The 12032-nt window shown below is 54.1% G+C and overlaps 1 protein-coding gene across 1 annotated transcript; it reads right to left on the bottom strand.

Moving 5' to 3' along the window:
• Window positions 1–875: 875 nt before the first annotated feature.
• HYKK (hydroxylysine kinase) lies at window positions 876–11736 on the bottom strand. Its single transcript, XM_081114873.1, has 5 exons — window positions 11592–11736; window positions 6671–7035; window positions 4797–4936; window positions 2875–3058; window positions 876–1853 (listed from the first exon to the last, which is right to left on the bottom strand). Exons 2-5 carry the CDS (start codon window positions 7014–7016, stop codon window positions 1384–1386), a joined length of 1140 nt encoding a protein of 379 aa, XP_080970999.1. The 5' UTR covers window positions 7017–7035; window positions 11592–11736; the 3' UTR covers window positions 876–1383.
• Between the last annotated feature and the right edge of the window lie 296 nt (window positions 11737–12032).

Below are 12032 nucleotides of genomic sequence, written 5' to 3' on the forward strand. Positions count from 1 at the left end.
AGAGCCGCCGGGGGCGGGGCCGAGGATGCGGAAGTCCTCCAGGGGCGGGGCCGAGGGCACGAAAGTCCTTCAGGGGCGGGGCGAGGACGCAGAAGTCCTCCAGGGGCGGGGCGAGGGCACGGAAGCCCTCCAGGGGCGGGGCCTAGGAAACGAAAGTCCTTCTGGGGCGGGGCCGGGAACGCGGAAGTCCTCCAGGGGCCGGGCTAAGGGGACGAAAGTCCTTCTGGGGCGGAGCGAGAACGCGGAAGTCCTCCAGGGGCGGGGCGAGGGCACGGAAGTCCTTATGGGGCGGAGCGAGAACGCGGAAGTCCTCCAGGGGCGGGGCCGAGGGTGCGAAAGGCCTCCGGGGGCGGTGCCAAGGACAAGAAAGACCCTCGGGGGCGGGGCCTAGAACGCGGAAGTCCTCCGGAGCAGGGGCTGCTTGCTACCTTGTGGGAGCAGGGAGATGGGGTGCGGCGGCCCGGCGGGGTCCTCAGCTGAGGAGGGGGCGACACAGGGTGGGGGGAGCACCCGAAAACCCCCGCGGAGGAGAACGTGGGGTTAACGGCTAATCGTGCTCTGCACCTTCTCGCTGTGCCCGCTTCCCGTTCAGCACTGCCGGCTCGGACAGCGCCCGCGGGCCCCCCCCCCCCAACCTGGCTCCCTGCTTCCCCCGCCCCCCCCCCCCCCCCCCCCCCCCGCCTTCCGAAACCTTCCGAGTCCCGACGGGCTGGACTCCCCGCGCCGACCATCACACTCAAGCACCATTTCTGTACTGAAACTCCGCTTTCAAATGCGTTCACCATCCATCGCTCCTTTCTGGGTTCCACCCCTATGCGAACTATTTACTACTCATGTTTTAAGGTTTGGGGGTTTTGTTTTTTTTTAGGGGGGGGGGTGAGGCTAGAAGGCTGACCAGGTCTGGAAGAGAAGGTGAGAGGCTATCTGATTCGAAATATCATTGTGTTTCATGGACAGGGCACGCGAGACCGACAGGAAAACATGACTGTTCACGTGTTTCTTAGTTTAAAATATCATCATGAGATTGAAGGCCTCGGTGGCTTCACACGCACGGACCCGTTCCATCGATTCACTTTTTTTTTTTTTTTTTTAAATATATCTTCATTGATTTCAGAGAGGAAGGGAGAGGGAGAGAAACATCAATGATGAGAGAGAATCATAGATCGGCTGCCTCCTGCACGCCCCCCACTGGGAATCGAGCCCACAACCCAGGCACGTGCCCTTGACCGGAATCGAACCCAGGACCCTTCAGTCCCCAGGCCAATGCTCTATCCACTGAGCCAAACTGGTTAGGGCTCCATCGATTCACTGTTAACTGCGCAGGAAAATCCCTCGACTGCGACTGGGTCCCATGGGGTTAACCACCCAGGGTCCTGTGAACGTTTACGCACGTCCCACGGGGACCCCGGACCCGTAGGACCTGGCCGTGTCGAACCAGAGGTCTTCGACGGCTCTCCGGCCCATGGCAAACATCTGCTGCAGGTGCTTCCACCCCGTCTTCGCCGTGATCATGAGGTACTCGGCGTTCTCCGGGTGCAGCCGGCAGGAGTGCGCGGCCATGACCAGCGACTGGCAGAAACGCCCGCACACCAGCAGGAACAGGGCGCCCCGCTCCGCCGGCGTCAGCGGGATGACGCTCTCGAACCCCGCGAGGACGTGGCCGCCGACCCCCATCGGGTCCCGGCTCTCAATCATCATGTACATGATGGCGATCGCCACCTCAAACACGTAGTAGCCACAGCTCATGTCGTCAAAGTCCAAGATCCCGGACACGCGAAAGGCGGCCTCCCCGGAGGCGGGCTCGCCGGGCTCCACTAAAATGTTGTGGTCGTTGAGGTCGCCGTGATTGACACCTGCGAGGAGAGAAAAGCCCGCTGTGCGACAGCCATCGTTCAGAACCCAGTTCATTCTCTTTCCATTTCTCCGTCTCAGGCACGGCCATTCGGGTCATTTGATGAGCAGTCAGAGATTTAAAAAAAAAAAAAAGCCAAACCCTGCCCGGGCCGGTGTACGCAGTGGTTAGTGTCAGTCCCCATACCAAAGGGTCATGGGTTCGATGCCCAGTCATGGGCATGTACCTGGGTTTCAGATTTGCTCCCCACCCTGTGGGGGCGAGTGCAGGAGGCAGCCAGTTGGCGTGTGTCTCTCACATGCCTGTCTGTCTGCCTGTCCGTCTCTCTCTCTCTCCCCCTGCCTCCTTCCCTTCCACTCTCTCTGAAAAGCAATGGAAAAAAGATCCTCAGGCGAGGGTTAAAAAATAATAAGTAAGCCAAACCAAACTCTATTTTTCTTAAAGCAAAATAACTTCCTCTGAAAAAGGACAAAAGCAGCTCATTTTGGTGGTGTTTTTGCTTCTCATCAGTACAAAGCCAGCAGATGGAGAATGGAGCTGCTGCAAACACTTAATTTTCACAAACCGGAGGAGTAAAGGGAAACGGAGAATGGCTCCAGCCAGAAATGTTAAAAACACGCATGCCTTCAGATCACCAGCAGCGAAGGGTCCGAGGATGGGCCGGCTGTGTTCTTTATTTTAACCTCAGATTTCCAAAAAAATTGTTCTGATGACAATTCGGTAAAGCTACGTTGTAACTCCACACTTTTCCTGATGATTTAAAATCTGACAATTTAAAATGTATTTTTATTGGTTTCACAGAGGAAGGGAGAGGGAGAGAGAGATAGAACACCAATGATGAGAATCATGGATCGGCTGCGTCCTGCACGTCCCACACTGGGAATGGAGCCCACAACCCGGGCCTGTGCCCTGACTGGGAATCGAACCCTGACCTCCTGGTTCCTAGGTCGGCGCTCAACCACTGAGCCACGCTGGCCGGCGGGCTGAAATTTGACAATTTAAATATCAAGACGAATACTCACACTCTCGGAAATGACTTAACTTGGGCGTGACTTCATCCTTGAAGAGCCGGAGGACCTCTTCCACAATCTCCCGGTTCCGATCCTGGCCCAAGGCACTCAGGTATTTCTCCAGAAGAGGGACGTTTCTCAGGTTCCAGATGAAGTCCTCCCGGCGAAGACATCTTAACTTTGGGTGATGGAACTCCTAAACCGAAAGCAAGAAACGCTTGGCGGCCAGAGCAACCACGACGGAGGGGTCTGTGATAGGAGGCCGCACCCGCCCGCGGCAGGCCTGGGGACAGGGCTGGCGTTCTCTCCTGGGCCCTGACTCGCCCAGGTACACACATCCACGAATGGTGACCCTTCATGTGGCTCAGGCTCACAGTCCTCAGAGCAAGCACATTCCCGTCTCGCTTCATCCTAAGAGGATGAAGACAGGTGTGATTCCCTTTGAAAGTGTGCACCTGGCCCTGGCCGGTGTGGTTCAGTGGATAGAGCCTGTGGAATGAAGGATCCTGGGTTCAATTCCAGACAAGGGCACAGGCCTGGGTTGTAAGGGCTCCATCCCCAGCGGGAGGCGTGCAGGAGGCAGCCGATCCATGATTCTCTCTCATCATGGATGTTTCTCTCTCTCCCCCTGCCTCTCCCTTTCTCTCTGACATCAATAAAAATATTTTAAAAAACTAAAAATAAAGTGTGCATCTGTCCCCTTGGGACACGCTCCTCTCGGACAGGGGACTCCTTCCCTTTCCCCCGGTGCCCGGCATGTAACAGGCACTCGGTGGATACGCGTCGTACGTGATAGCGTTTCTATAGGACAGACATTCTTTTTTCTTTTTTTTTTTTATAATATATTTTATTGATTTTTTACAGAGAGGAAGGGAGAGGGATAGAGAGTTAGAAACATCGATGAGAGGGAAACATCGATCAGCTGCCTCCCGCACACCCCCCACTGGGGATGTGCCCGCAACCAAGGTACATGCCCTTGACCGGAATCGAACCCGGGACCCTTCCGTCCACAGGCCGACGCTCTATCCCCTGAGCCACACCAGGTAGGGCCAGGACAGACATTCTTAACGCAAATCATTTCCATCCACTCGTCACACAGAGGTTGCTTCACACAGCGCTTGGCTGGTCACGCCTCCTCTGGATGGGAACTGCGGGTTTTTCTCTGCGGACGCAGGCTGTGCTCAGTGAGCAGCGTAAAGACCATCGTGAATTTCTAACCACGCCCGGGATCTTGCGAGGAAACCAGGGAAGCACAGACGGGCAGGAAAGAAGCCTTCCAGTCATAAAGTCACACGTCCAGGGTCCCGCTGTCTTCGTAAGACTTCAGGGGGCACCACTCGTAAGGCGAGAGCCTGACCCGGGCTTATGTTAAAAATAATATAGGCCGGCCGGTGTGGCTCAGTGGTTGAGCTGACCAGAAGGTCACGCTTCGTTTCCCAGTAGGGCACATGTGCGTGTTTTGGGCTCGATCCCCAGTGGGGGGCATGCAGGAGGCAGCCGATCCATGATTCTCTCTCATCATTGATGTATGTTCCTTTTTTCCTTCCTTCCTTCCTTCCTTCCTTCCTTCCTTCCTTCCTTCCTCCCTCTTTCTCTCTCTCTCCCCGCCCCCCCTTCCTCTCTGAAACCAATAAAAATAGCCCTGGCCTGTTTGGCTCAGTGGATAAAGCGTCGGCCTGAGGACTGAAGGGTCCCAGGTTCGATTCCGGTCAAGGGCATGGACCTTGGTTGCGGGCACATCCCCAGTGGGGGGTGTGCGGGAGGCAGCTGATGGATGTTTCTCTTTCATGGATGTTTCTAACTCTCTATCCCTCTCCCTTCTTCTCTGTAAAAAAATCAATAAAATATATTAAAAAAATTTTTTTAAAATAATATAAAATCACACCCAGACAAATAAAAAATGCTCACACGCGAAACAAAACCCCAAGTCTTACCTCCAGCGTCTTATCCAAGGTGGCGGCCAACCTCCCGATCTCATACAGCAGCTGGGGGCCGACAGGGACCTCCGCAACGGGCCGCCCTGGGAGGTACGTCAGCAGCCTCACCAAGTGGCTCTTGGTTTGGGAACCGCTGGCTGGACGGACAGAAGGATACATCCTGTCAAGTCGTCTCAGAAAAGTCAGAGGCCATTCCGCCTTTGTGATTATTATTGCCAGTAAGACAGAACTCACAGAACAAGAGAGAAAAAAAGTGCTAACCTAAAACCATCAGCAGGGTTCTCTGAGGCAGAGCTGAGAGGACGAAGCAAGAAGGTAGAACAGCCAGCGTGGCTCAGTGGTTGAGGTCGACACGTAAACCAGGAGGTGAGGGTTCAATTCCCAGTCAGGGCACACGCCCGGGTTGCGGGCTCGATCCCCAGTGCGGGGCGTGCAGGAGGCAGCTGGTCCATGATTCTCTCTCATCATGGATGTTTCTCTCCCTGTCCCTCTCCCTTCCTATCTGAAATCAATGAAAAATATATTAAAATAAAAAAAAAGGAGAACAAATGAACCTCAGAACATGGGAATCAGCCATTTACATCCCAGCAAAAGGACAGCCCAACTCTGCCGGTCCCCGCCCGCACACCCATGAGCTACTCTGGTAAATGGATGCCAGAAACACCTTCTCCTGGGGCTACAACTAAGGGAGGTGTGACATGAAGAAATGACTGTTCTGCCCTGACCGGTGTGGCTCAGGGGATAGAGCGTCAGCCTGCGGACTGAAGGGTCCCGGGTTCGATTCCGGTCAAGGGCATGTACCTTGGTTGCAGGCACATCCCCAGTAGGGGGGTGTGCAGGAGGCAGCTGATCGATGTTTCTCCCTCATCGATGTTTCTAACTCTTTATCCCTCTCCCTTCCTCTCTGCAAAAAATCAATAACAATATATTTAAAAAAAGAAAAGATTGTTCCGGAATCACAGGTTCTGCTGGAGCCAACCGAGGAACAGGCTGCTAGCCACCCAGGACGAACACTAACCCTCAGGGACCGGAAAGGCTCACGGGTTCGGAGGAAAGCACAGTAAGACGGAATGGGAGCACAGTTAGGAGCGAAACAGGCAACATTTCCAACCGAAAAAAATTCCTGGGGCCCGGCCGGCGTGGCTCAGTGGCTGAGCGTCGACCTGTGAACCAGGAGGTCAGGGTTCGATTCCCGGTCAGGGCACAGGCCTGGGTTGCAGGCTCGATCCCCAGTGTGGGACGTGCAGGAGGCAGTTGGTCCATGATTCTCTCTCATCATGGATGTTTCTCTCCCTGTCCCTCTCCCTTCCTCTCTGAAATCAATAAAAATATATTTAAAAATAAATTCCTGGGAACTGATTTCCAGCTGCCGCTTGCAGACCTCGATCAGGTGCACCCGAAGCATGTTGGCATCGAGGGGTGAAAGGCCCCGATTCCCACAGACGAGGGCGTATGGGACATGACAGTGCTGGGACCTGAAGTTCCTGATTCTGGTTCTGCCTTCTTTTCTGTGACATCACAGCACCGACATATACAGCTGGTCTGAGGAATGAAAGTATTTTTTTCTAAATATGTTTTTATTGACTTTCAGAGACAGAGGAAGGGTGAGGGAGAGAGAGAGGAACTTCAACGAGAGAGAATCATGGACCGGCTGCCTCCTGCACGCCCCACACTGGGGATGGAGCCTGCCACCCGGGCCTGTGCCCTGACCAGGAATCGAACCCTGACCTCCTGGTTCCTAGGTCGACACTCAACCACTGAGCCACGCTGGCCGGCCGGGCTGACGAGCCTGTTGTTGATATTTCTATTTGGAACCAAAACCCACTCCTGTACACAGACCGGCGGTGACCGGCCCGTCGGGGGCCTCTTACCCACGGACACGAGCGAGGTGACGCCGCCGTCGCGGGTGCGACACACAGAGGCCGTAGGGAACCCCGCCTCGTACAGGAAGACGGCGACGTGACTCTGCACCTCGATCAGGTCGGGGCTCTTGCTGGACTCGGTGTTGCTGATTTTGAGGACGTACTCCGTCGGGCCACCCGCAGCGTCCCCGGGCCTTGAGACGCGCACGCGGAAGTTCTGGTCGTCGTAGCTCGGGAGTGGCTGGATCTCGGACACCTGGAACCCGAACTCGGACTCCACCACGGCACAGGCCTGCGCCTCGCTGAGCGCGGGTTTGACCAGAGCCTGCGACCGCCGGTCATCTCCACTTGACATTATGTCGGGGGGACACAAGCTAGAGAAGGGAGTTAGAAATGTAACGGACATATTTACTTATTTATTTTACAACATGTATTTTTATTGATTTCAGAAAGGAAGGGAGGAGAGAGAGAGACATCAGTGATGAGAGAGAATCATGGATCGACTGCCCCTGCACGCCCCGCACTGGGGATGGAACCCACAACCCGGGCAGGTGCCCTTGACCGGGAATCGAACCCTGACCTCCTGGTTCCTAGGTCGACGCTCAGCCACGGAGCCACGCCGGCCGGGCTGAACATATTTATTAAAACGATTTTCCTTAAGACAGGCCCGTGCTTCTCAGCACTGATTCTGTCCTTCTAATGATCAATTTTCACACGTAAAGTTAGGAAATGAGGTCAGTGAGGTCAAGAAGTAGATGTTTTGCAGGTGAATGAATATCCTTGTGCCATAAATTATTTTTTAAAATATATTTTTATTGATTCCGGAGAGGAAGGGAAAGGGAGAGAGAGAGAGAAGCATCCACAATGAGAATCATGGACCGGCCGCCTCCTGCACGGCCCCCACTGGGGATCCAGCCCACAACCTGGGCCTGGGCCCCGACCGGGAATCGAACCCTGACCTCCTGGTTCATAGGTCGATGCTCAACCACCAGCCACACTGACCAGGCCCATAGATTATTTTAAACTCACTTCCCATACTGAAGGGATGTTTCTAGGGATAGAACGCAGACCAAGAAAGCACCTTGGTAGCAGCTAGTCCAACTCCTCCCCTGACCCACCCCCATCAACTTCACTTACAGGGAAATTTAGGTCCTGAGAGGTTATGGGCTTTGCCCAAAAGTACAGACCAACTTAGAGCAAGAACTCAGCTCCCAAGATCCCTAATCCATGACGATGTCCTTTGGACTATGTTACCATTTGAGTTAAAATATAAATTCATTTGAGTTAAAATATAATTTCAAGCCCGGCCGGCGTGGCTCAGTGGTTGAGCTTTGACCTATGAACCAGGTCGTCACAGTTCCATTCCCAGTCGGGGCACAGGCCCGGGTTGCAGGCTTGATCCCTAGTGTGGGGCGTGCGGGAGGCAGCCGGTCCATGATTTTCTCTCATTGATGCTTCTATATATTTTTCTCCCACTTCCTTCCTCTCTGAAATCAATAAAAACATATTTTTAAAAAGAAAAGTATAACCCTCACTGCCACTCCCCCCCATAGCCACCTTCGCTGACGTTCCCATCCAAAGTGATTCCTCTGGCTCCAAACTGGCACACCCCTGGGCCTGGCCTGTTCCCACCACCTGTTACAGCCATCGCATTCTTTTTGGTTTTTTTAAAATATATCTTTATTTCAGAGAGGAAGGGAGAGGGATAGAGAGATAGAAACATCAATGATGAGAGAGAATCATGGATCGGCTGCCTCCTGCACAACCCCCTACTGGTGATCAAGCCCGCCACCCAGGCATGTGCCCTTGGCCAGAATCGAACCTGGGACCCTTCAGTCTGCAGGCCGACGCTCTATCCACTGAGCCACACCAGCCAGGGCAGCCATCGCATTCCTGCCAACCACTCCTCATGTTGACTCTCTGATCAGGCCATTTGCTTTCAGGAGCAAATTAAGTGGATCTCATCTTGTGACAAAGCCTGAATGGGGTTTCAAAACCATTCCCGCGCCTGAAACTTTTGGGAACCAAAATTTGGGCTTAAGACTTGACATGGAATTTCAACATTATTCCTTCTGGGGGTTTATACACTGGTGTAAGCCAATATTCAGAATGTGGTGTGTAACACAAAGTCCAGGGTTTTACTTTTAACTCTTTAACTAAAGAGGTAAAGCTTTAACTAAAGCTTTAAAGTTTTAAGGGACAAAAAATTCTTTTAGCCCTGACTGGTTTGGCTCAGTGGATAGAGCATTGGCCTGCAGACTCAGGCGTCCTGGGTTCGATTCCGGTCAAGGGCATGTACCTTGGTTGCGGGCACATCCCCAGTAGGGGGTGTGCAGGAGGCAGCTGATCCATGTTTCTCTCTCATCGATGTTTCTAACTCTCTATCCCTCTCCCTTCCTCTCTGTAAAAAAATCAATAAAATATATATTTAAAAAAAATTCTTTTAAGTGTTAAGGATGCCAGGAGAATTCTGAATGTGTTATGAATTATAAATCCCTAGAGTTGGAAAGAACCTTAGAGGCAATTGGTGAAGACCAATCTCCCTCCCTCTACAAAATCCTATATAATAAAAGCCTAATATGAAAGTGTCCAGTCGTCCATTCAACCAAAGTGTAATATGCTAATGATATGCTAAGGCCGCTCAACTGCTCGCTATGACCTGCACTGACCACCAGGGGGCAGACAGTTGATCAGTTGACCAGTCGCTATGACGTGCATTGACCACCAGGGGGCAGGTGCTTCTTCTGGTGGGTTAGCTTGCTGCTGGGGTCCGACGGATTGGGACTGAGTGCGATGGGCTGGACATGCCCTGGAGCCCTCTCACGGTCCCTCCCCGGCTGGCCAACCTCCTGTGTCCCTTCCCGGCCCCTATCATGCACCAGTGCGTTCCCTTGGCCTGGCCTGTGCCCTCTAGCAATCCGGGACCCCTCAGGGGATGTCTGAGAGCCAGTTTCGGCCCCATCCCGCAGGCCAGGCCAAGGGACCCCACTGGTGCACGAATTTGTGCACCGGGCCTCTAGTGTTCCTATAACACCCTTGAATGGGGCTTGTTAAGCCTCCGCTCGAACAGTCCTGTTTTCTAAATGAGTGTAAAGCAATGCAATGTTTCTCTCTCATAACTCTATCCCTCTCCCTTCCTCTCTGTAAAAAATCAATAAAATATAAAAAAATAAAAAATAAATAAAAATAAAGAGAAACTTAAAAAAAATTATTAGAGCATTCAAAATAAAGACAGACTAGTGTAATAAAAGTTGTCACGCTGGTTAAGTGTATTTTATCACAATGGAAAAAAATGGCCCTGGTTGATTTGGCTCAGTGGATAGAGTGACGGCCTATGGACTGAAGGGTCCTGGGTTCGATTCTGGTCAAGGGCATATGCCTGAGTTGCGGGCTCGATCCCCAGTGGGGGGTGTGCAGGAGGCAACCCATCCATGATCCTCTCTCATCATTAATGTTTCTCTCTCTCTTCCCCCGCCTCTCCCTTCCTCTCTGAAATCAATAAAAATAGATTTTAAAAAATGGAACAAAACAAAAAAAAAGTTGTTACACTGTGAGAAATAAAACATAATTTAGTCCCTGCTTTGCTACCTCATCTCTTCGGGGAGTTGGACTCCATCACCCCTTGTAGCTCTACCATTCATTCTATGCTTCTAAAATTATTTCTTAACTTAAATTTGCATTTAAAAAATATATTTTATTGATTTTTCACAGAGGAAAGGAGAGGGATAGAGAGTTAGAAACATCAATCAGTTGCCTCCTGCACGCCCCCTATTGGGGATGTGCCTGCAACCAAGGTACATGCCCTTGACCGGAATCGAACCCGGGACCCTTCAGTCCGCAGGCCGAGGCTCTATCCACTGAACAACACCGGCCAGGGCAAATTTGCATTTTTTTCTTCTTCTCTGTATAGAAAGACCCCAAACTATGGAACTAACCGCCCAGATCAAGCCAGTTCCGGAAAGTAAATAAATACAAAGACAGGCGTTTAACCAAATGTCTCCTGAGTGTCTGGAGGAGGCGGAGAAGGGACTCCGAATCCCACAGGCAGCTGGTCTGCGCCCCCCGCCAACCGGGTCTTACCCAGCCCCCCGAGAAGGTGCCAGCGCCAGGCCTCCTGCCAGAACCTCACCACCTTTGCCCTGCAACCAGCGGGCCGGCCCTTACACTCCACACTCTGCGCGGGGGACGCCGGACTCACCCTTCCCTCCCCTCCGCTCCCCGCGCGTCACAAAGTCCAGGAAGCTCTACCCCGTCACCTGCCGTTCCTCCCAGGCTGCACCCCAGCACCTGGCCCGGGTGGAACCCGGGAAAGAAGGGGCTGCCTTCTCGCCAGGGGCGCCCCGAGCCCGGCCAGGTGGGGCTCAGGGGCTGAGCGTGGACCTAGGAACCAGGAGGTCAGGGTTCGATTCCCGCTCAGGGCACAGGCCCGAGTGGTGGGCTCCATCCCCCGTGCGGGGCGTGCAGGAGGCGGCGGATCCATGATTCTCTCTCATCATGGATGTCTCTCTCTCTCTCTCTCTCTCTCCCTCTCTCTTCCCGTCTGAAATCCATAAAAATATATTTAAAAATATAAATCAATTTTTAACAAACCCAGAGGCTCCCCGGCATTTACCCCAAAGGGGGTCGGGGCACAGAAAGGCAGGGCAAGTCCAGTCTGGTTTTCCAGGACAGCGATGCACTCACTGCTGGGCGCTCCGAGGGGCTCCCGCTGGGCTGAGTGGGGCGTCGGGGTTGCAGGGGGCACCCGGGCCCAGCGGACCGCACCCCCGTGGGGTGTCCGCGCTCCAGCTCTGGGGTCAGGCAGGAGGGGGCAGCGGTCATGCACCGGCGGCCTCTGAGCCCGAGGCACCGACCCCCCCAGCCCGCGGGGAGCCTCTCTGCGCTCGGGGCGGCCCCCCTTCCCCGGCCGCTCCCCCGCCCGCCCGCTCACCGTGCACGACCCGCGGTCCGAGGCGGCGTCCGCTGCCCAGCAGCCCGGGATGAGGGCGGACGGTCGCGCAGCGAGGTCTCGCGCGGTCAGGTCTCGCGCGGCGTGGCAGCGACTGACCTGCACCACCTCGGCTCGCCCCAGCTCCGAGCCCGCGACCCTTGACTTCTGATTGGTTCCTTGAGAGAACGCCGCCGCCAATCAGCGCGGGCGAAGGGAAGGCAAGGCCCCGCCCCGCGCTATCTAGAATATTCAGGATGAGATTAGGCTTCTGATTAGCTCTCTGCAATCTGACCCCGCCTCCTCTCGGGGCTCACGTCAGTCAAAATCTGGATGCCTCGCCGCGTAACGGGGCTCCTTGTTTCTGATTGGCTCGTCGGTACCCTGCCCCGCCCCCCGGCGAGCAGCTCTAAGGGGGCTGCTTCCGGCTATTGAGTTGCACTG

The sequence above is a fragment of the Myotis nattereri genome (assembly GCF_964212035.1).
Source record: "Myotis nattereri genome assembly, chromosome: 21".
NCBI lineage: Eukaryota > Metazoa > Chordata > Mammalia > Chiroptera > Vespertilionidae > Myotis > Myotis nattereri.

Bases quoted from the DNA above. Each gene is read 5' to 3' on its own strand.
- HYKK (XM_081114873.1), bottom strand. From the start codon at position 7,016: ATGTCAAGTGGAGATGACCGGCGGTCGCAGGCTCTGGTCAAACCCGCG. The intron at 4,937-6,670 runs GTAAGAGGCCCC...CTGTCCGTCCAG, and splicing joins CACCTCGCTCGTGTCCGTGG to CCAGCGGTTCCCAAACCAAG. The intron at 1,854-2,874 runs GTGAGTATTCGT...CTCTCCTCGCAG, and splicing joins GTTAAGTCATTTCCGAGAGT to GTGTCAATCACGGCGACCTC.